This window comes from Lissotriton helveticus, chromosome 9 (assembly GCF_964261635.1).
Source record: "Lissotriton helveticus chromosome 9, aLisHel1.1, whole genome shotgun sequence".
NCBI classification, from domain to species: domain Eukaryota; kingdom Metazoa; phylum Chordata; class Amphibia; order Caudata; family Salamandridae; genus Lissotriton; species Lissotriton helveticus.
In genome coordinates this window covers 756,601,081-756,626,058 of record NC_136070.1, presented here as the reverse complement: position 1 = coordinate 756,626,058, position 24,978 = coordinate 756,601,081, and the positions used below count along the sequence as shown (strand labels likewise).

General features: G+C 44.3%; 1 protein-coding gene across 2 annotated transcripts in view; it reads left to right on the top strand.

Annotated features, from left to right (window-relative positions):
• VASP (vasodilator stimulated phosphoprotein) overlaps positions 1–24,978 on the top strand; it is a 1,498,863-nt gene that overhangs the window by 251,441 nt on the left and 1,222,444 nt on the right. For both annotated transcript variants that reach the window (XM_078660889.1, XM_078660888.1), the window contains exon 4: positions 6,798–6,864. In XM_078660889.1, the coding sequence (XP_078517015.1) occupies positions 6,798–6,864 (67 nt within the window). The remainder of the gene's footprint in view (positions 1–6,797; positions 6,865–24,978) is intronic.

Sequence of the window (24,978 nt, the reverse complement as noted above, 5' to 3'; positions counted from 1 at the left end):
TCGTTGGGTTCCCATATGTTTAAAAGGCAACGCTTGGGGTCAGGCAGTATGGAGAGTTTCTCTGATTGAGACATGGTGCGCATCACTTGAACCCAGTAGTGTGCAATTTGGGGGCATTCCCATATCGTGTGGTAGAAGCTACCTATTTCCCCACATCCCCTCAGGCAGTATGGATGTGTGATCTTTTTCATCTTGTGCAGTGCATCCCTCGTGTAGTATGATCTGTGAAGTATACGTAGTTGCACCAGGCGAAGACGCGATGGGACACCTACTTCTTTCGGAGACGAAGTCGCCTCCTGCCACTCTGAGTCATCAATGTCACCACAGTCTTGTATCCATTTCTCCCGCAGGGCCTCTAGAGGGTCAGGTAAGTTGTTAACAAGTTTCCTGTACGTTACAGATGTCGCCTTTGAAGGCATAAAGTCAGTCAGAAGTCTGTCCTCGAGCGGGGACGCCTCTGGGATATCTGTTCCGGACTTAAACGCAGTTGTCAACGCATGTCGTACCTGTGTGTACCTGAAACGCTCTGTCAGCGCCAAATCATATTGCTGTTGCAGCGTCTCAAAAGGTAGCACCTGCCCCCTCTGCCATAGATCTCCAATGGTCGAGATGCCGATAGCATCCCAGCGGTCGAAGCCCTTGGAGTGCCTCAGTCGTCCCAGCTGTTTTATGTCCCACAACGGGGTCAGCTGTGTAAGTACTCCTTGCCATTTCAACCTGCTCCGCGCCGCGTGCCACACGGTGAGTGTGTGACGCAGTGGGCCGATCTTTGCGGTGATTAATGATTTATCGTACAGGGGGGCCAGCATTCCTGAGAGCCCCAACTGCGCCCTGTCTGCCTTTAGGGCTGGTTCAGACTGGGGGAGATGAAGCCATTGATTAATAATCTTTAACTGCGACGCCCAATAGTAAAGATTGACGTCTGGGAGCGCTATGCCTCCGTCGTACCAGCCGCGCGTGAGCTTGGCTTGTGCTATACAGGCAGGCCTAGGGCCCCATAGTAACACCGAGACGTGCGCAGTGATGGTTTTGAAGTACGCGGGAAGGACAGGGTAGGGTGCGTTTTCTAGAACGTAGAGGAAGCGGGGCAGGGCCATCATTTTGAACAGGGCCGCCTTACCAAGCAGTGTCAGCGGTAGCGATTCCCAGTGTCGGATGTCACGTTTGAGGCGGTCAAGAGGGGGCTGTAGGTTGTGTGAATAGAAAACGGCAGGGTCAGCTGTGATGTGTATCCCCAAGTATTTAAACCCGGCATCAGAGATCTGCAGCGGGCAGGTGTCCGGCAAGCACGGTGCGGGACCGCGCAGTATGTACATGGTGGACTTGGACCAGTTGATCGAATAACCGGAAGCTCGTCCGTATGCCGTGCAAACATCTAGTAAGGTCTTAATCGAGCGCTTGGGAGAGGTGAGATATATCGGAACATCGTCGGCGTAAAGGGATATTTTATCTTCCCAGTCGTCCGTCCAGCGGATACCACGGATCGTGGGCTCCCACCTTATCCATTCGGCCAGAGGTTCAAGGACCATGGCAAACAGTAATGGGGACAGTGGGCAGCCCTGGCGCGTGCCTCTAAACAATGGAAAGTCTGCCGCGATGTGGCCATTGGCGGCTACATGCGCCATTGGTCTTGCATAGAGCAGACGGATCCAGGAGCAGAACGTCGGGCCAAAACCAAAGTGACGTAGTACTGCAAATAGAAAGGGCCAGTGGACCGTGTCGACCGCCATATGTGCGTCGAGGGATAGTATCACCGCGGGTTCTAATAGGTACTTCGCGCGCGCAAGTGCACCGTGTACTCTTCGCAAATTGAGCGCCGTGTTCCTGCCCGGCATAAAGCCGGACTGGTCTTTATGTATGAGTTTGGGCAGATGGGACGTGAGGCGCTGCGCCAACAGTTTCGCGAGTATTTTAGCCTCGGCGTTAATGAGGGAGATTGGGCGGTATGACGTACAGTGGTCAGCCGGCTTCCCTGGTTTTAAGATAGCCACAATTGTGGCCGTGCGTTGATCTAACGGAAGTTCCCCTGCCTCCAAGCTTTCCGTGAACATACGTAGCAAGTGCGGTGCTAGCGTGTCCGCCTGTTGCTTGTATAAGTCAACTGGTATTCCATTGGGTCCCAGTGCCTTACCCGTCTGCAGGGCTTTAATCGCCAGTTGTACCTCATCGGTCGTTAAGTCTGCGTCTAAGGCCTGAGCCTCCTCTTCTGTTAGGGCTGGCATTTTGAGATCTTTAATGTAGGTGTATGCCTCATCCTCCGAGATCATGGACGCTGACGCGTACACGGTTTCGTAGTGATGAGCTAGCGCGTGTACTATTGCACTGGGGTCTCTAATGGGGTCACTTCCCTCTAACGTCAGTTGTGCTATCCATCTGTCTCGTCTACTGATCAGGTATTTTAATAAAAGTGAGGGATAGACTATTTCTTACTTGAATGCGATGAGCACGTTGCACCATCTTGTAATAAGGTCTCCAAGTGTGTATGAACAAATCCCTGCAAAGTGATACGAACTTTATGAGCCATCTATTTGAAATACTGATTGTAAAGTGGTTATGTTGGAAAATTACCTGTTTATAGTAGGTGTTCCCGACGGATGGCTGTTCGTCTCCGTGGCTCAGGTTTTTATTAGATGAATCAAAGACTGGGGAAGCGGAGCCAAAAACAAACACAGATTCAAGGGATCGAAAACTCAATTCTTTAGCTGGAAGAAGTTATTATAATTGGCTGAACTGTATGTCTACTATCCGTCAATTCCATGGTGCTCACGAAATTTCAACCACCTCGCTATGCTAGTGTCGTACTCTATATCGGGTAGGCGCACTGTGTTTCTAGCACAAAAGCAGCAAATGCCTTTTGAGGCTCCTGTGACCAGCAGCCTGTAATGTTGTAGCATAGAGGTAACAAAGCAAGAAATGACCGCTGTAAATGATAGCATGACCGCTGTAAATGATAGCAGGAACTTGTAGCGTTTATTCAGAAACTCAGAATACAAAGTATACAGGACCCACAACACGGAGTACTGCGTGGTTGGAAGCTCAGGGAAAAAATGACCGGTATACAATGTGGCACATTCTAGAAAGGAATGCAATGAGGGATAGGAACCCAGGGATTAAAGGAGAAGAGACATAGGAGGAAAAATACAATGAAGCAAAGTAAAGGCTAAGTGAGGATATTACACAACCTCTGCTACTAAGGAGGGAAAATGGCACTGCTCCAACTCTTCAACTAGTTATGAGACCAGTTGGACCAAAACTCTTCCAGTCACTGTGTCTCAACTTAGTGTTCACTACCTGTGATGCAACTCGTAGTTTCCCCTTGGAAACCAGAAAGAAGTTTGTTGCTTATCTTTTGCTTTTTTTTTGTGGGTACACGGTGGCGCTTCTAAATACATGGCGGTAAATGGTGTTACGTTGGATGTGTTTTTTCACATTTCTAATGAGTCATTGTTTGGGAATCCTACAAGTGAGTACATACCAAACATATGGGGGCACAAGGGGAATGTGGTTGAAAGGAAGAAACTGTCAGAAGACCCTGAGCAAACAGTATAGTGTGGAGGTTGGGTCCCGAAACCTCTTGCACCATTTCACAATTTCATATAGTTGGATTACAAAGTTATTATTTTTATAAATGTGTCTCTCCAACAGCAGCAATAGCGAGCAGTCAAGACTTGCTCCTTGAGGTGGTATAAGGATTGGACCTCAAAGTAACCACATTTAGTATGCTCAGCGTTCGGTTAGAGCAATGTCTTATTAGAAAGAATCAGAGGCCCTCATTCAGAGAATTGCGTTATGTAATGAAATCCCACTCATGCAATCCTGGACTTATAGTCCACACTCTCCAAAAATCTCTTATTTCTGTCTGCATATACAGTGTTTCAGTGCACTCAGTACATAGTGCACTATGTGTGCAGAGTGTCCTGCAAAGTGGTAATGGACGTTGGCTAATCTTCAGCGCACATGCTGGGAACAGCCTCTTGGCTTCAACTATCACAATGTAATATGATTTAGATCACTGCTGTAGTGCTTAATTTGTGATTCCATCTCATACTGCTTTCTTCCACCACCTTGCGCTGTACGCCTCTTAGTCAATCAATCAGAGTGCTTGTAAATCGCGCTACTTACCCGTGAGGGTCTCAAGGCGCTATGGGGAGGGGGGTGCTGCTACTGCACGAAGAGCCAGGTCTTGAGGAGTCTTCTGAAGGCGAGTAGGTCTTGGGTCTGCTGAATGTGGGTAGGGAGGGTGTTCCAGGTCTTGGCGGCGAGGTAGAAGAAGGATCTGCCGCCGGAGGTCGTTCGTTGGATGCGGGGGACAGCGGCTAGGGCGAGGCTGGCGGAGCGGAGCTGGCGGGTGGGGGTGTACACGCTGAGTTTGCTGTTCAGGTAGGCTGTTCCGGCGTTGTGGAGTGCTTTGTGTGCGTGGGTGAGGAGCTTGAAGGTGATCCTCTTGTCGACGGGAGCCAGTGTAGGTCTCTCAGGTGGGGGGGTGAGGTGCCTGCGCCGGGGGACGTTGACGTTCAGTCGGGCGGAGGCGTTTTGTATGCGTTGTAGTCGTCGTAGGTGTTTGGCTGGGATTCCTGCGTAGTCCAGTCTTGTGCTGACGAGGGCCTGTGTCACCGTTCTTCTTGTTTCGGTCGGGATCCACTTGTAGATCCTGCGGAGCATGCGGAGGATGTTGTAGCAGGAGGAGTAAACGGCGTTGACCTGCTTAGACATGGAGAGGGAGGAGTCGAGGATGAATCCTAGGTTGCGTGCATGGTCAGTGGGTGTTGGTGCTGTTCCCAGTGTGGTCGGCCACCAGGAGTCATCCCAAGCTGAGGGGGTGGGTCCGAGGATGAGGTCCTCCGTCTTGTCCGAGTTCAGCTTCAGACGGCTGCTCCTCATCCAGTCGGCGACGGCCTTCATTCCCTCGTGGAGGTTGTTTTTTTGCGGTGTGTGGGTCCTTGGTGAGAGAGAGGATGAGCTGGGTGTCGTCGGCGTAGGAGATGATGTTGAGGTTGTAATGGCGGGCCACTTGTGCCATGTAGACGTTGAACAGCGTCGGGCTGAGAGATGAGCCCTGGGGGACGCCGCAGATGATGTCGGTGGCTTCGGATTGGAAGGGTGGGAGGCGGACGCTATTGGTTCTGCCGGAGAGGAAGGACGTGGTCCAGTCAAGGGCCTTCTCTTGGATTCCGGCTTCTAGGAGGCGTGTCTATAGAGAGCGATGGCAGACCGTGTCGAAGGCGGCTTACAGGTCCAGGAGGATGAGGGCTGATGTTTCGCCGTTGTCTAGTTGGCGCCTGATGTCGTCTGTGGCGGCGATGAGGGCTGTCTCTGTGCTGTGGTTTTGTCTGAATCCGGACTGGGACGGGTCCAAGATGTTGTCTTCCAGGTGGCGGGCCAATTGCATGTTGACGATTTTCTCGATGACCTTTGCCGGGAATGGGAGCAGGGAGATGGGTCGGAGGTTCTTGAGGTCCTTGGGGTCCGCCTTGGGCTTCTTGAGGAGGGCGTTGATGTCACTGTTTCGAAGGAGATGTTGATGACCTTCCGTAGTTGGGGTGCGATGGCTGCATCTGCTTTGTTGAATACGTGGTGTGGCCACGGGTCTGACGGAGATCCTGAGTGGATGGAGTTCATGACCTTGCGTGTCTCGTCGTCGTTGATGTTGGACCAGGAGGTCAGGCGGTTGGCGCTGGTTGTGTTCACAGGGAAGGTGGAGTCTGGCGTAGTGGGGTGGTTGTGGTGTTGAAGCTGTCGTGGATGTCAGCGATCTTGCGATGGAAGAAGATGGCTAGTGAGTCGCACAGTTCTGGTAAAGGCAGGAGGTCGTTGGCGTTGGTGCTGGGGTTGGAGAGTTCCTTTACGATGCTGAAGAGCTCCTTGCTGTCGTGTGCATTGTTATCCAAGCGGTCTTTGAAGGAGGATCTCTTGGCTAATCTGATGAGGTGGTGATGTCTGCGGGTGGCGTCTTTGTGGGCTGCGTGGTTGTCCGGTGTGCGTTCGTGGAGCCATATCTTCTCCAGTTTCCGGCATGCGCGTTTGGAGGTCTGGAGCGCGTCGGTGAACCAGGTGGCTCTCTTGCTGGCGTGGCTGTTGGAGGGTTTCTTGAGCGGGGCGAGGGTGTTGGTGCAGTTGTCTATTCATTGTCTGAGGTTGCAGGCTGCGGCGTCTGGGTTGGTGGGGTTGGCAGGTGGGTTCTGGGCGAGGGTGGTGATCAGCTGGTCTTCGGTGACTTTGCTCCAGCAGCGGCGAGGCAGCTGTTGGGTGCGGTGGTGCGTGGTTGGTTTCTTAAAGGTGAAGTGGATGCAGCGGTGGTCGGTCCAGTGGAGTTCGGTGGTGTGGTCGAAGGCGACGTGGGTGCCTGTGGAGAAGACAGGGTCCAGCGTGTGGCCGGCGGCGTGGGTGGGTTCGGTGACGAGATGTCTGAGGCCAAGGTTGGCGAGGTTGTCGATCAGGGTGGCAGAGTTGGCGTCGTTGTTGTCTCACTTTTGTGGGCTCTTTATTGTCTCTGGTTTCTCACTTGGTAATTGTTTTCCGATCTAACTCATCTGCTCCCTTTCTCTCTTGCCTGGGTCAAAGTCTGATGAAAATCAAGTTGTGATCCCTGAAAATAAGTGCTGGTGCCAATCACCCGCACCAATTATGCACTATACTGCAGTAACTGCCTGTAAATGCAAGTTTACTAAGCTACTTACACTGTTTTTCTTCTATCATGAATGCTACATACTGTTTCTTAAACCTCTAACATCATTTTAGGGAACTAAACAAATATATTATCATGAAAGAAAAATGCAACTGAGGTTTTTCATTTCCAGGTGCTGGAGTTGTGCCAAATATTATACAAAATGGGTCATCCTCTGAAGATCTGGAGCAGCAGAGAAGGTAACAATGTTTGTTTCTTTTATGTTGCTATATTTGTTAGTGCGAACATAGGTGGAAGAGCACCGATCCAAAGCAGTTGTTTTCCCTCCCTTCAGTATTCAAGTATCTTGATTTAATGACTGTTTTCCATGATTCAAACCTGTTCCTATATCCTGCTGCGGCAACAAATGTTTGATGAAATGCGGAATAAATCAAACATTCTCCCCCATTCCGGAGATCTGGGTTAAATCCATTGTTCTTCTGCTCACTACACCACCCCAGTTTACACTCAGTCATATGCAAATCACTCTTGACCTTGCTCCTCATGGGAAGATTCCAGCCCGAACTGCCAAGCTAGGTCCTCGATGGACCATAAACAAGCACCCAGAGACCGGTTTTGGGGTATATCACCCCTCATCAGCCAGGGTAGCTTGAATACAGTGCCACAGCGAGCAAGAGGCTCACGTCTGGGCATACCCATCCCGCTTAGGCCGAAAAGTGCTGCAGAAACAAATGGACGCGTGTTTGTGGTCCAAGTAGGACCCGTTTTCTCAGTTCTGGCTGAACTGTTCCCATGAGGAGCAGGGCCAAGACTGATATGCATATGGCTGGGTCCAAACTAGGACGGCGTAGTGTGCAAAAAAACAATGGATGTAAACCAGTAATCTTGACTAGGGGAGAATGTTTGATTTATTCATCATTCCGTCCATCATTTGTTGCCACAGCACTGTTCCTATATCCATCCATAATTCTTTGCCATCCTTCTGCATTCTCATTCTCTTTCTCCATATGTTGCCTTTATAAACATTTATGACTTCACCGATCACCTTTGTCAGCTAAATTTCTACCTTGTCTCCTTCTCATTTGTTTGACTCCAGTTATCCCACCACTCCAAGAAAAAAAGAGAGCCTAATGAGTTCAGGTAGTCATTCTTCAATATGAAATGGCTGTTTGACAGTTGACAATGCCTGCCACGCCATTCAATTTTTTTTCTTTGTCTTACCTATTGGCACACCACTGATCCAGCGGGTTACCAGCTTGGGTTACTTAACAACTATATACTTACCTGGGCCCATAAACATTCATACATAAGCTAGTAATGTACAGCTGGAGTCAATTTAGTTATACCTGCGTGATGTATTTACCTTACCAATTCTTACCAACCCTATCTTGCTTGATTATAATTTCCTCTGGTCAGTGGACCTAGTTGTTAGTATTGTAGGCAGATATGACATTAAAGTTTTATTCTCCAAAATAACCACAGACTCAAGAGAGTTTTAAAGTTTTATCTAATCAATAATGTTGTGAGTCAAAATCACCAAATACATGTCACACACAGTTTTCATTAGGAAATAAACAAGATTAAAATCAATATAAGTCTCTGTTAAAATTATAATGATGACAGTACCTAAAAAGGGAGAAACAGAGAGCACTACAAGGACATACTACACAGAATTATATTTACCTAGGATGGTGTGGAAACCAACTCCTGGGCAAGGAGCTGGATGTGGTCCCCTGGGACAGGTCTAGAGACAAAGGATTCAGGACAGGTTCAGGACAGGGTGGGTGACTTCTTCTAGATGCAACACCAGCGTTGCACCCCTCTCTGACACTATTCTCCACGATTCTTCAGTAGATTTCATCTAGTATGTGCCTCTTCGATTCTTCCGCGATCCCCTTCTAATAGGTTGGAATTTTCTTGAGTATTCGATCAGCTCCCGGACAGTATCTCGGTCTCTCGTGTGGTCTCACAGAATGCTCTGGTAGGGTCTCTGGCAACTGTGTGTGTAACTAACTAAACTACCTCAGTTATTCTATTCTTTGCTCCTGTACCACCCCCAAATGTTTCAAAATCATGAAACCCCTACTCCTGATTGGGCAAGGCAAAGGAAGAGGTCATCACACCATTCTAAATGTAATACTTTTCTTTAACCTTAATGTTTAATGTTCCCTCCCCTATATTACCTTCCCAGCTTTATTTCCCATCCGCATTTCACATTATGATCAATACATTGTATACAATTTGTAGATCTTCTCCTTCCTCTCACAGGTTGATCGATGAGTTTCCAAGGAGATTGTTGCCAGTGTGGCCTTGGCTGAGTTTCAATGGTGTCATCATGGTTCCGGGTGGGTTTGAATGCGCACGAGTCACGTTGGGTAGGGATTTCAGTCACCCTCCGAGGCCCAAATACAAACCAATAGTAAAGTCAAAAGAAAACACATTAGATTACGAAATAAAATGATTTCACTGTATACCACATATCTCTACTCTAGTCTGTTACTTCCATATGTCTTTCGAATGAACAATTTAGTAGAACTTGCAAGATTTTGTTTCTGCAAAGCATGCGCATTAACGTGTGAGTTTCAAGCGGTCATTTTAACGGCAACTGTGCAGCTGCAAAGTTTTCCCTCCAAGAGATAGAACATCATACTACGTAGATGCAGTAGACGCATGCGCAGTAAGAATCCCGCGTTTTTAGGCGGCCATTTTATTGTCACTCCGGTTACTCGTTAGTAATACATATAGGCAAGCTTCCCCTTGATTCAGTGTAATGAATGCAATGCATATTAGTATTTACAAAACATGTTTATTACGGTATAACAAGTTATTTGAGAGGATTGCATCCGAGCAAGTCTCTTTTATACGAGTCCTTGCTCCATCAACCCCCTCTCTGATGGCATTTTACGCCATCACTAGTTTCCCACTACTAAAATCAGATGCCAACTTTAGCTTTTCTCCATCTCAATTTCTTCTTCAACCCTTTTATTTACTTTTTTCTCCTTTTTGTATTGTAATCCCCTCATTCTTTTGTAAAGGTATTTCATCGTACTTTCTCTTATTTCCGTTTTCATTCATTTCATACTTATGTCTTGTCTTACAACATTTGTACCAGAACATTATTGCTATAACTAATAAGGCTATTCCCATTATTGGCATTATTATTTGACCTATAATACTCTTACCTATGTTAGAAAACCAACTACCTATGGTGGTAATACTATTGGTTAGTTTATTCCATGCACTGTCAACTTCCTGTGGTTTCAAATCTTCCAATTTTGTAATATTTTTGATATAGCCTCCAATTTCAACACTTTTGTCAGGAATGTAAGTGCACCAATGTTGCGCTTTCAACATTTTACAGACTCCGCCCTCCTTTGCCAATAAGATATCAAGAGCAAGTCGATTTTGCAAAACCATAGATCTGACTGCAACCAATTCTGTGTTGATCATCAAGAATTCTCCAGCAGTGTCAGTTGGTAACTGATCAACTACTGTAGACAATTGGCAAATTTTTCATGAATTCAGTGTGACTCTCACTGAAGGTATCAATGCACTAAATACATCACCTACTATTTCTGCAAAACTAGCCCTTTTATTAAGTGTTAGTCCTTTATTGTCTTAATAGCTCCCAGTGATTCTCTTTACATGATATACTTTAGGGAACACTATTCCAAAAAAGCAACTCCCATACCAACGATCAGGTAGCCTAAAATAGGCTTTGTTACCACACAAATAATATATTACAGGAAATACTGGATCTGTTCCTCCTTCTAGTCCCCATCCCCCAATTACTGTTCACTCTCACTGGAACCAATAAATGCATTGTTATATTCTGTTTTTAACCTATGGAGACAGATTTTCCCTTTCTTCCCAAAGGCCAGGGACATAGCAGCATGAGTCTTGCCATTTGCATAAATGTCTTCTTTCTCAGCACATTTAGGTATCCGAGGTTTCGGTTCAGAGGCCCTTCTTTGGAAATCCTGTCTTCTTTGCTCAACTAAATTCAAAAATATCTTTTCTTCTTCATGTAACTTACATGTTAAATTGTGCTTGTGTGGTTCAGCTATATATATTGTTTTCACAGTTAGGATATATTCTCCCATGAATTGTGAGTCTCTAGTACTAAGAACTAGGTTCATGCTCTTTCGCATAGGAACCTCGGAAAAAATCACATCTACATTAGAATAATAATATTGTAACCTTCCTGTTCTGTAGAATAAACTTGCTAAAACACTACATGAAATACCATATGTTAATGGTAAATGATGATATGTGACACCTTCTGCTACTGCTGTTGGTAATTTCATACTCACGTAGCAATCACTAACTTCCATAGTGTCTACATGTTGTACTAACAAATTTGCAAAAATATTTAAATCAGTGTAATTTTTATTCACAGTTTGATGTAAATCTAACTCATCTGGTGCTTCTAATTATACTCTATCTCCTTTAATGTTAGCCACCCTTTCATGTGTTTTAGTGCTATTCTCTTTGTTTGTAACCACCAAATAGGGGATCACTACTGTTAGCACTAACCAGATTATAAGTACTATAAATTTGCTACATATACATATTCAACAACACTTCTTTACACAGTCTCGTTTTGGTGTTCCAGCAGCTCTATTATCAGCCATGTTGGGTTAAGAAGATTTCTCTCATTTAAATTTAGAAATTAATATGGGATAAAACCTTGGGAATTTTCTTTCAGGTCGGTCTCACTTCTTCGTCAATCAGTTCTGCATTTAATTTTTCATCACTTTCTTAATTTATATCTAGATTCTCAAAATCCTCAAGAATCACGTACGTCCATTCAGGACTTTTGAATGTATTATTCAGTATTTTCAATCTTGGGCTTCTACGTTTAAGTTTTTCAGTTGATGGTCCAGTCTGGCTGGATACTTCGTTTACTTGGTCAGGTTCTTCACTTATTGTTTTGAGGCGGTATTTCAATCTTTTGATACTAGACCCATTATCGCCTTTTCTGACTCTTTTAGCTTGCACTGCTCTTATACTTTCTTCAAGTGTTCTTTTGTTTTTGTTGATTTGTGGCACAATTTAATTATCTTAGTCTTCAGAATCTCTCTCTATCTGACCTTGTCCAGGGCTTATCACCTTAGCGTCATTTGCCTGGATGCGTACTTCTTTCCTAATCTGACCCTGTTCAGGATTTGTTTAAATTTGCTTTTCATCTCCTCCATGAACCCGTTTTTCTTTTCCTAAATGGTCCTGCTCAGGTCTTTCTGCTTCTTGATTTTCTTCTGCCTGAACATGTTCTCTAATACCGATCTGTCCCTCCTCAGACTCGAGGATGGTGACTTTATTCCCTTCTGTCTGAGTAGATTGCCCTCTCCTTGTCTGGTCCCGCTCAGGTTCTCTAACAGCTGTATCTTCACTTACATGAGCTCGTTCTTCTACCCATAACTGGTCCTCACTCTCTTCCTGACTTTCTAATCTGGTTTGGCTTCTTGTTCTTACAATCACTTCAGGTATGTCCACTACTGGGATCCAGTCGTCCTGACTGGTGCTTGGTTGTTCTTGGTCAGCTACCTCAGGATCTGTTATTCTAGATCCTTCAGCTGCACAACCTTCAGCAGCCCCAACTGCTTGAGTCAGTTGAGGTCCTTCCTCGTCAGGTGCTGGTACTCTTTTTGTATGGCTTGCATGAATCCAATTAGGCACGCCTGCGCATTTTACTGGTGTTGTTGTAACCAATATAACCTGATGTGGTTTTTCCCACCTGGGTACTAGGCACCATTCTCGAGTGTGATTCTTCACAACTACCCAGTCACCGGGATTCAGATCATGCACTTAGTTTGGCTGCCTGGCAAGTGCGTCTTCTCCAACCTGGTGAGAGATAGAACACACTTGGTCAGCCAACCCTTTGCAATACTCCAGTACCAAATAATCAGATATATTCAACAGCTTGTGTCCTGTTATACATGCTTGATTCATTGCTCTTCCCATGAGTATTTCATGGGGACTCAATCTGGTATTTTTGTCTGGAATACTTCTGAGCCCCATCAGAACAAAAGGTAAAGCATCCGGCCCCTTCAGTGGGGTGGATGCACACACCTTTCCCAATCTTGACTTAATTGTGCCTTTCAATGGTTCTAATACTCCAGAAGCCTCTGGGCGGTATGCACAGTGTAGTTTTTGTTCAATTTTAAATGCTTCACAAATTAATCTGATTATTTCATTATTTAAATGAGATCCTCTATCTGATTCAATACTTACTGGAAAACTGAATCGTGGAATTAGTTCTCTCAATAGGAGTTTGCCAACTGTCAAGCTGTCATTTCTCCTGGTCGGGTATGCTACCAACCACCGTGAAAATAAACAAACTATGACAAGTACATATTTCAGTCCTTGGCAAACAGGTAATTGAATGAAATCTATTTGAAGTCTTACAAATGGACCTTCTGCCCTTCCAGTTTTCCCTATACTGACCAGTGTTTTCCTGCCTGGATTCATTTGTTGACATGTTAAGCTTCACTGGCATAGACTCTCTTCTACATTCCTGAACTTTGCATTAAACCAATCTTGTCTGAAGAGTCTAATCATAGCATCGCTGCCTATGTAGGTGTCTCCATGATACATCCTAGCCATTGGTGAAAGCATACAGTCCGGCATCACTGCCATCTAAATAGACCCATTCACCATCTTCTGGCCTTCTCTGACAACCTACTTTTTCCCACTCCTCTCTTTCTTTTGTTTCCACTTCATCTTGAAGTTTTCTTACTTCCTCCCATGTTTGTAATCCTGAGAGTAGCATAAATTGGCATCTAATTCCACATGTTTCAATTTTCTCGTTTACTGCAATTATATATTTGGCACAGTGTTGGGCAACCTGGTCAGCATATCTGTTACCCTGCTGTTGTGGTGGTGAGCCTCAGCAAGGCCTACCAGTGCTAGGGGTTCTCCCTTCTCTGCACAAAGTCCTCAGACCAATAGAATGTAGTTGGCACAGAAACTAGAATAGAAAAGACAGAGTTGATTAAACCTCATGAGGTGGAACTACATTCACACAACACTCTTCGGTAGTGTATGAGGTAGCACACTGACTGGAAGGAGCTTGGTCTTTTTATACCAACACAGGGGCTCAAATAAAGGCGGTACAAGGTACAGAATGCTGGCTTCAAATACATATAAGGTCATACAGAGAGTGTGCTAGCAACAAGTGAGAGGGGCGGACAGTTAGCTAATTCTGGTGGACACATCCTGACAGTTACAAGTTGGGGACAGCTGTAAGCTCAACTGGGCATGTGCAAAGCAGAAGAGGCTAAATATATCTAGTCTCTAGGCAGATTTCAAGAGCAGTTAACATGAAGGTAGGACAGCGCACATGGCAAGCACATGGCAAACAAAATGGCCGATAGAAATACAAAATGGATTCTGTAAAACGGACAAGATAGTCTCTAAATACAAGATGCCTTCTGCTAATGCTTAACCTAATCGCTGCTAAAGTACAACAGACGACACTATCAGCATTAGCTGAAGACATTTGTTTATCTGGGGTAATCTAGATATGCATCCTGTACATTGATGCTCATCATCTCCGCTATTTATTTATTTAATATAATAATAATAATAATAATCCACATTTGTAAAGCGCACAATCACCCGTTAGGGTCTCTAGGCGCTGGGAGCTTTCGGGAAGATTAAGCAAGCTATTGCCCAGAGTCACATGGTGCTGGGCTAACCTGCCGCCGGAGCCGGGGATCGAACCGTGATCCCAAGATTCCAGCGTCAGTCGCCCTGGCCGCGGCGCCACACCTCTTACATTTTCTGTGCTTTTATATCTGCAATATTTTTTTGGGCAGGTGTACAAGCAGTGATGCACATGGAGCAAAGCATAGGACCACATTGTAAACAAGTACAGCATGTAAATCGTATCACCAGTAGTATACATAGAATAGTCAGTAGCTTCCAGCCCCAAGTAGCAAAGAGTGTTCATATCCAGTTCGAAAATGTCCATGTACCAGCCTGTGAATTTCTGCAGCAATCTTATTCAGTTGTGAGATTGCATCATATACTGAAGGTGAGTGATCAGGTATAAAAACACAACAACTGCTACCGATGATGCGACATGCACCACCTCGATCAGCCAAAATCACGTCAAGCACCATCCTATTTTGGAGTGCTACAATCCTTGCAATTTGTAGTTCCTCTGTAATGTTCCCAAGTGCCATAGCTGTTTGATTGGTGACAGCTTCCACAACACGAGTTAATCGCCTTATCTTTCTGATATTCAATGCAGCACCCACAAAGAAGAACAAACCCAAATTGAAATAGACATATTGTCGCAAAGTGGTATCTGTCTGGTCAACTTCATCTGCACTTATTGTTCGTTTATATCTATTCTTGGAAATGTCATTATACAACTTTCAATTCAGATGATATGAGGAAGGGGCCAAGAACACAGGTGGTAACAAAAATGTAATGTAACATACCCCGGGCCACCCAACATGTAATTGATAGTATTCTTTATTACCACATACAAAATACATTCACTCCATCCTACTGGGATTCTCCCAACAATACTTATACATAGTTCTGCTTTAGCTCTGGTCACAGAAATTACAAAAGGTCCATTGTCTTTAATGTTCCTCATATTCGTGAAGACATATGGTGTCGAAATATTGTCTGGTTGGTACTCTTCCCATTCCCATTTAGTCCCTTTGGCTTGAGGATAACCATCTTCATCTTGGTAGCATACTTTATTCAGACGAAAGACAAATTCCTCCTACTGAAGGCTTTCGAAGGCAAACAAAAGAGAAGCTTGACAAAATAAAAGGTGTGCCTCCTTTCTTTTGATGTGCAGGTATCATCCCACACACCCAACAATTGGTAGTATTCGTGGCATTGTGTGTATGATGCAACATCTGGATGAATGTGTTATTCAGGTAGGATTGTTGATGCTTCTGCTCATGGTAGGGAAGTGTAAAATAGTTATGTTCCACTGAAGCTGGAGTAGTGGCAACAAGAAGCTGTCGAGCAGGAGCCACTTTCTCAACAAACAAGGTGATTATCGCCATAACCACCAGAGCAACAACAAACCCTACAGCACAAATGATTCTTTTGTTATTCATTTCAGCAACAGTGATAATTGATCTCTAAAAACTTGTTGAAAACAATCGTTGGAGCTCTTATCCCTTGGGCAGCCGCTGATTTCTTCACTACGGGCCAAGACGGGAGTCACTACACTAATGCAGGGCTGGTTTCTCCCCCCCCCTTGCCACATTGGCTCTCCGTTTCACTAACCCAGGGCGGTAGCTCAACCAGTCTTTTTCAACACTGCAGATTCTTTCCTCTGTCTCAAGTGGTATCGCGATGCTCCAGGAATTGTGTGGTCCGGGAAGACTTCCGCAGATTCGTCAGGTGAGATAGCTTGACCTTTCTCCGTCTCCAGAATTTCTCAATGGTCGGTCAGCACAGCAGGTTCCACCAAGGCAGGCGTCACACGCTTACAGTGTGTGCTTTGGACCCAGTTCTTCTTGTTCGTCATTCGAACTGCTGTCCTTGTAGTCAGGAGCACTTGCTCCGGACCTCGCCACCTCGGTTCCAGGCTGTTCGATCTATCGAAGACCTTGACCATCACATAGTCGCTAGGACAGAGTTCGTGGGCCTCACCTGTGGATCTGTCAGGAAGCGCGTCTCGAACCTGTTGATGAATAGAGATCAAACTGTCGGTTAACTGTGCCAAATAATCATTCCTCAGAACACAACTAACATCATGTATGGGGCGTGGCTTAGGTACTCCCCAAATATTCATTGGTCTCCCAAAGACCACTTTGTACGGGGTGAGACCAGATCGTGAATGTGGCACCGATCTTATGGATAACAATGCGAAGGATAATGCATCTGACCACTTCAAGGACGTGAAAGCCAGTATTTTCGCCAACTTCAATTTTAAAGCATTGTATCTTTCCACTAATCCTGCTGATTGCGGGTGGAAGACTGTATGGAATTTCTGTTTGATCCCTAACCCTTTCAGGACATGCTCAACAACTTGCCCAATAAAATGAGGTCCGTTGTCACTCCACAAAACCTTACAAACACCATACCTAGGAAAAAACTCCTTTAGAAGCACCTTTGCTGTGGTAAGTGCATTATTATCCTTTGTAGGGTATGCCTCTATCTATTTACTGAAGGCACATACCACCGCTAGGATATATTTTAGATTATTGCAGCGTTCAAGTTGGATGTAATCCATATGCCAGACTTCAAAAGGTGCGGTTGGTATAGCGAACCCTCCTGTAGGAGTCCGTGTCCCTTTTCTAGGATTATACTGCCAACAGATCAAACAGGATTGTACCACTCTTTTAGCTGTGCTGGCAATTTCAGGATGCTCCCAACCTTGCGTAAGCAATTTAGTTATTGCTAGAGCTCCAACATGTGCCGCCCATGTGCCATTTGAACTATAGGTTGTAAATAGGCTGCAGCCAATTTTCACGTATTCATTTCTTTGTTACGCCAACAACCCTCATCGTCTAACATTCCTTCTTTAGACCATTGCTCAAGCTCTTCCATAGAGGCAGATATCTGTATATCCAATACTTCCTCTCTAGCATCATGCCAACGTTCAGCTTGAGACTTCACTATGTATGTGGAAGTAGTGTTTCGCTGCATCGCAGTTTCGCAAGCTACGCGATCTGCAAAGGCATTGCCTTGTTCTATTTTGTCAATGATTTTCTTGTGTGCGCTACACTTCATAATTGCAACTTTCTTCGGGTATGTAAGTGCAGTCAAGAGATTATGCACTAAGTCTCCGTGCATTATCTGCATCCCGTGGGATGTAAGAAAGCCTCTTTCCTTCCAGAGTAGGCCAAAATCATGAACCACTCCAAAAGCATAGCGGCTATCCGTGTAGATGTTCACACACAAGTCTGTGCTAAGTTTAAACGCTCTTGTCAAAGCTATTAGTTCAGCTGCTTGAGCCGACTTCTGAGGTATGCGAGCTGTTTCCACTACTGTCTCAAGCGTGGTGATTGCATAATCAGCTGAAGTCATGCCATCTGGTAACTTCAGACAGGACCCATCAACCCACAGTTCCCCATCTACATCTGGAAGGGGCTTATCTTGCAAATCGATGCGACCCTTTGTCTGTTCCTCTGTCAGGACTGGGACGGAGTCGCAGGATATGGCAACAAAGTGGCTGGGTTCACTGTCCCGCATCTCTTCAAGGTAATATGAGGTGCTATCAGTGTCAATTCGTATCCTGTCAAACGAGCACTAGTTAAGTGTTGTGTCTTAGTCTGATTCAAAAGGGCATCTACTGCATGGTGTACTAGCACCAACAGTTTGTGTGACAAAACTATCCCTTCACTCTGACGTATGGACACAGCCGTTGATGCAACTGAACGAAAGCATCCAGGCAATGCACGAGCAACAGGATCAAGAACTGCAGAAAAGTATGCGCAGGGACACTGCTTGTCACCGTGTGTCTGTACTAAAACTGACAATGCACATCCATCTTTCTTGTGTACATAGAGTGTAAAGGCCTTCGTGTAATCTGGTGTGCCTAACACTGGTGCAGAGCAAAGAGCTTGTCTTAACTGATGAAAAGCATGTTGGCATTCATCTGTCCATGGAAGGGGAATCAGAGTGTTCTTAATCAAAAGTGCTAGCAGAGGTTTAACAATGTGTGAAAAACCCAATATCCATTGCCTACAAAACGAAGTCAAACCAATTAATGCACGGACATCTTTCTGTGTGGAAGGTATTGGGGTGTCTAAAATTGCTTGATTGCGATCTGGTGTCAATGCACGGCCCTCCTTAGACAGAAGGTGTCCTAAATAGGTCACCTTCGGTCTACTATATTGCAATTTCTTTCGTGACACTTTATGATGGTGTGTAGCAAGAAAAGAAAGCAAGGATAAGGTAAATTTTTCACACTGTTCAGGCGTATCAGCTGCCAACAAGATGTCATCGACATATTGTATGAGAGCCACTCCTTCAGGCAAAGTAAAGGAATCAGGCTGTCTCTTCAATGCTTGACTGTAAATAGTAGGACTCTCCGTATAGCCTTGAGGAACTCATGAACTCTACAAAATCTATACGATCGGTTATTCAAAGTGAAACCAAACAAATATCGACTTTCAGGATGAATAGGGATCGAAAAGAAAGCGTTCAAGTCTATAACAGAGAATGTAGTTGATGTCGGAGGAACCAAAGTAAGTAGTGTCGTTATGTCAGAAACCACAGGGTACTGCGGTACTACAATCTTGTTTACTTCTCTCAAGTCAATGATAAATCTAAATCTTACTGTCAGTATCTTTTTTCAAAATGGGAAGAATCGGACTATTGCAAATATTGTAAGGAACTTCTTCCACAACCCCCACTTTAATCAAATTGTGAACAATGCGTGTAAGTGCCTCTTCTCCTTCTTTAGAATTTTTTTACTGAGGCAGTCTTGGCAAAGAAGCACCCTCCTTATTTATTTATTTATTTGTTAAATTTGTAATGCGCTTAGCTACCCAAAAAGGGTTTCCCGGCGCCAGAACGGACAAAAGCAGCAAGCGGATCCTTCAGTAGACATTACTGATCAAACAACCAGGTTTTGAGGTTTTTTCGAAAACGCATATAGTTTCTTTCCGGATGAAAGTCGGAAGAGTATTCCAGATGGAGGGGCCCAGATAGGAAAATGATCTCCCACCCATTCTGGACAGTTTAACCCTGGGCACATAGAAATTGCCCAAGGTTTCTGATCTTAATTGACGGGAAGGCACATAAGGGCGAGCTAGAGCTTGGATATATTGGGAAGCTGTACCTGCTTTGATCCTAAACATATAGCTCAGGGCTTTGAACTTAATACGGTTCTCCACCCTGAGCCAATGTAGGTCACGTAGATGTCCTGAAATGCTGGAGGTCTTTGGAATCCTGCAAAGCAACCTAGCGGCAGAATTCTGGATAAGCTGTAGTCTACGGACCTCGGCTTTGTTTGATCCAAGATACAGAATGTTGCCAAAGTCCAGTCTTAAAGTAATAAGAGCATGGACTACGTTTTTTGGGGTGGAAACTGGCAACAACCACAGGATTTTCTGAAGCCATTTAAGAATAGTAAAACATAGGGCAGCTACCTTGACAGTTTGTTGATGCATGGACAAGGTGTTGTCCACAATAACGCCCAGGTTTCGAACAAGGCTGCTTGACACTAATATGCACTGGCGAAATAACCATTTGCCCTACATCGGTGTCTGAAGTAGCCCACATAGTACTAGGGAGTGAGGCTAGTGCAATGTCTCCTTTAACAATACAAGATCTCTCAATCACAGGGTAGTTGTCATTCAAAATAACCCGTACTCCTTCCGGAGAACATCGTATTGTAGCCCTGAAATATTTAAGCATATCAAGACCCACAATATTGTCTGGTGTGTTTGGAGAAAGCAAAAACGTACATGGAGCAGTAAACTTATCAACATGAAATGCGAGTGGTTGTGACAATGGGCTAAGGAAAGGTGTTCCATCGAAACCTATCGATGTAATGGTTAAGCCAGACAGGGGAGCCCTTAGAACCATTTGTTTAGACCAGGCGCTACGAGTAGCTCCTGTATCAACCAGAAACTGATCAGTAGAACCCAAAACATGTGCTGTAACATAGGGACCCCTCTGATCTACTGGAACTTCAACTGATTCCTTACCCCATCCTAGGCAATCCTATGCATAAGCAGAATCTTGCAAATCAGACGGCACATAGTCGGATATTTGATATTGGTTCCTTCTATCAAAAGTGTTAAACCCATTGTGCCCACGTGTATTAGCATCAAACCTAGCACGATCATTTGTGCTTCCTCTAGGCCCTGAATATCCTGAACGATTTCTCATTTGGCCCCGACCACGTGAACCCTGCTGAGCATGCAGTACTGGACAGTCAGAAAGCCAATGTCCAAATTTCTTGCAGTACGCACACTGATCAACAGACAAATTAGAACGAGTATTAGAAGGAAAAGACGACCATAAGATCCACGTCCTCCTCTATCATTACCTCTAGAAGGTGGGCCATAAGCTTGAGCAAACATAACCTTTGTTTTCAACTCTTTAGACTTTTTATCCTCATTATTTTTAGCTTCTAATTCTTGTCACTCATAATACTGAGCCATAGTTAAGAGAGAAACCCGAGAAGAGGTAGTCCATGAATTCTCACTGGCCTTTAGGCAACTAGCTATTCCTGGCAAAAGGTTTGCGACATATTTATCGACAAACAGATGCCTACCCGTGTCATCTGCCAATCACTGGCCACTAAAATCGTGGAATGCCTCTAAAAAGCGTGTAAAGAAATCTGAAACCGATTCATCTGCCTTTTGCTTACACAATGCTAATACAGTCCAATCTATCTTTTTAGGGGGGAAAATCGTTTTTAACTTAACTAATATAGCTGCCGGAAGATCTAAAATTAATTGACACGGTTTCTGTGCAGGTTCTCGGTCTTCATCTAACTGCTCTAAATCTTTCCATAATGCTCCAAATGTCGCACGGTCATCAACTTTTCACACAGTTCTCTACATATCTGGCGGTAATATTAATCCAAAAAACAAATCAATATCAGGCAAAGTCATAGTACAAGAACTAATTGCACCCTCAACTACCTCATAAAAGGCTGCTGGATTCTTTCACGAATCAGGCAATGCATTTTTAAGGGACATAACATCTGCTCTATTCCAAGGAGTGTAAACTCAATTATAAATAAAATACCCTTTAGCATCTACAGAAGTCTTATCATTTGTACCCGTTCCTTTAGGAGGAACATATAAAGGCGCGGCTTCCTGCATGGATTTCACATTAATTACAACATTCTTATCTGTTTCAAGAGTAGAAGTTCGTGCCATGCTGATCTGAGATGTTGGTGCAGCTGCGTCTGCTACCTTTTTCTCCTCTCGCAAACGGGCAGCTTCAACACGCAGTTTAACCAAGCGTCTGATCATGTCAGCCACCTGGGAGAAGACAAAAAGACCTTCATGTAGTTTTTTACAATCAGTTGCTACATCATCGGGCTCTATTTCTACCGAATATTTTCTAAACCGTTCGATAACCTCTGCGGCAAATATATCAGTAAAATATATTTGCTCCCTTTCCTGCCAATCTTTTATACTATCTAAAAGTTCAGAAGCAGTGGCAGTACTATGAACTGCTTTATGCGCAGCAGATCTAATCTGAGACGCACGTTCAGCAGATAACATTGACCGAGTTTCTCTAGCTTTGTCCTGGTCTGTAGAAGAGTCCTCATCTGACTCATTAGGAGCAGAAGGAAGAGTATACAGAGGTGGACAACGATCTAATAAGAGAGAGTCATCTTGGAATTTATTAAGAATAGGATAAAGAGGTCTACCAACAGCGTATTGGCCATTTACCTGTAAATGAAGCTCCCTATCTTCCCTCTCTTTAATTTCTTCATTTTTAATTTCTAATGCTTTCGCATGAATACTTTTACGTTGTTCTTTTTCAATCAAGGCCTGCTCACGCTTCATTCGCTCACGCACTTCTTTCTCCCACATTCGCACACAGTCAAACATATCTTGCCTAACCTTTCGTTTAAACATTCGTTGCTCCACATACTGAATCTTTGGTAAATCAAATGACCCATTCGTAGGCCAACACAACTCAGGATCTTTACTGGTATATTTATTCCAGAACGTGCTGTACATTATGGAAGAAATACCATACTTAATATACATGTCCCTATTAGGCGTTCCCTCTGGGGGAGCTGGTTGTGCTTCGTCGAGTCTCAAGTTGGTACCACTACAAAAGCAACACCTCCTACGAAGTGTGCTGGAAACAGGCATGCCACAAATAGTGCAAAATATGCAGTATTATAATTAGGGCTCCCGGTTTTATGGTATTTATTTTTTGCCATTTCCGTCTGTATTTATCCATATTTATTTTTTGGGCATTTTTTCTGTATTTATCCACATTTATTTTGGCCACAAGCAAAAGACGACGCTACAGCTAGTATTCTTCCACATTTATTTAAATTGGCAATGCACACATGCGCTCAGTTGTAGTTGGTCAACACTATACATTCATTTGAAAACTTTGCCATTTGCAAAGTGTCCCAAATATGCTTAAATGTGCTATCACAAGCCATTTGTCTCAGATCCTTGCAGTTTCTGTCATCGGCAAAATGCCACATCCTTTCCTCCACTGAACACCATACTGCCCCACCCCACTGAGAGAAACTCACACTACCTTCAGCTGCAACCCAATTGTGCCCCACCAGCGCTAAAGCTGTCCCTCGCCATTACTATGAGGATTGATGTTCCTTCCTCTCCCTGGGCTTGAATTCTTACAGTGGCAGTGACGGCTGGTCCATAGGGGGCGCAAGGGCGGCGACCTCCCATCACCAGCACACAGGAGGAGAGAAAAGCTACTCTGTGCATTTCCAGCCTCCAGAAATAAAAACGGACGTACTGGAAGATTTGTCAGTTCGTTTTGCTTTCATTTCTGTGCAGGTACCAACGGAAGTTAAAAGAAACGAGGCAGAAATCCGGACGGACGCTTAACCAGAACATATCCAGTTCAAGGGAAGCGGGACCCCGAAATATCCCTCGTTGGGCCAGGAAATTAACCAACCCCAAGCCCTTGGGAACTGAAGAGCAGAAGGCTCCAGTCTTACATTGCATATGCTAAGAAGTCTAAAATACGAGAGACAGGCATATTAGAGAAACGCTTTTGCAGGATCAAAAGGTCCGCCTTGTCTAACGAGCGTTAAATAATGGAGAGATAAGGGAATCCTGCGCTCAGTGGGAGATTGACATCGTGCCCCGAATAGAAAAAGAAGGATATTACAGTGGGAAAACGCTGACCCCAAAGAATTCTCCAGTCCTGAAGAAGGTGTTATGGTATCCATATGTGTAACACCGAAACGCGTCGACGCAGTGGTTTGTTCATAGAATCCAAACAGAGCCCAGGGAATATCAGATATTCATGTACTAGTGGTACTGTTTTTTCCCAATAGAAAATTCTGAGAGGCATTTGGATCCATTGTAAATGTAGCAAGAATATACTATTGCCACAAGTAGAAGGGGGTATGTTGTGATGTATTTTTGTACTGGATTGATGTGACTAATCGAGTTGTGTGCTCTTGTTTTTATTCTGCCTGCATATATTGTAATATAGTGTACATTTGTCTACAATGTTATATACCATTGATTGTAATGATTTTTAAAATGTGTCTTTTCAGGAAGACATTTCAGAATTTTTTAAAATAAATAAGAGTGTAAACGTTATATTTTAGTGTGGGACCTTATATTTTTGCATTTTATTTTAATTGTATACTCTGGATGTGTGTGGTAAAAACTGTAAGAAGAGGTACATACATGAATAGTGTGACTCCAGGGATCTTCCCTTGACTTTAATTGTCAACGGAAGTGCACAGAGGAGCAACACAGGGCAGGGGGTGCATCATCTCCATGTATTGCACATGTGTGAAGAGCGCTTTTCATTTCAGCCCTCTTCACACATTCGGAACCCATAGACTTGCTGCGCATGCTCTTCGCAGCGCACCTTGTCTAAGAATGGATGCACGCACGGGCGGTGAGACACAATCGCCCCCGGCCCTATCAGGAGTCAGGGTGGAGCAGGGGTGAAAAGATGATTAAAGCTTAGCTCCAACCTGATTCCTGATACGGCTGTGATCATCACGTTCCTGGCGCTGCAATAAAAAGACCAAATGGAGCCACTCAAGACGAGCAGAAACACGTAGGAAATGAACAGTAAAACAATGAAAAGGAATTCTTTCAGAGGAGAACCACTTTAACGGGCACAGCACATACCGAGATTTAAAACTGCTTTCAAATGAAGTCGTACATGATTTCCCATTGTTGCCTGCAGTAAGGACTCATTTAAAAAACGTTTCCTGTAAGTTTATATCATACATGACAATAGCGCTTCTGTACACATTTATATATATATATATATATATATATATATATATATATATATATATATATTCTGTACTCATTGTTCTGTCAGTGGTACTCTACAATGGGAGTGCACACTTCCCACGTCCGCCTTCATTGCACCACTATTTGGAGACCCTCTGCTTAAAAAGACAGCTTCATGATCGTAAAGCCTTATTTTGTGTTTACATACACAGCTGGCCCTTCACGCTGAGGGGATCTCTCATGCCATATTCAGTTCCTTAGGTGGGAGTTTTGTTTTTATGTGATATATTTTACATATTAAGAAGAACAATTTATTTTCGTGAAACACTTGCTGTGATTATTGCAGCTTCAGAGTAAGAGGCGGTATCGTTACCCAACCCAGTGGTTGGTACTTATCTAATCAACATTTGCAGGATGAAAGCCGGAGACAGCCCTGCTAAACTGCAAAACAGTAGGCTGCAGATTCATTTCTGC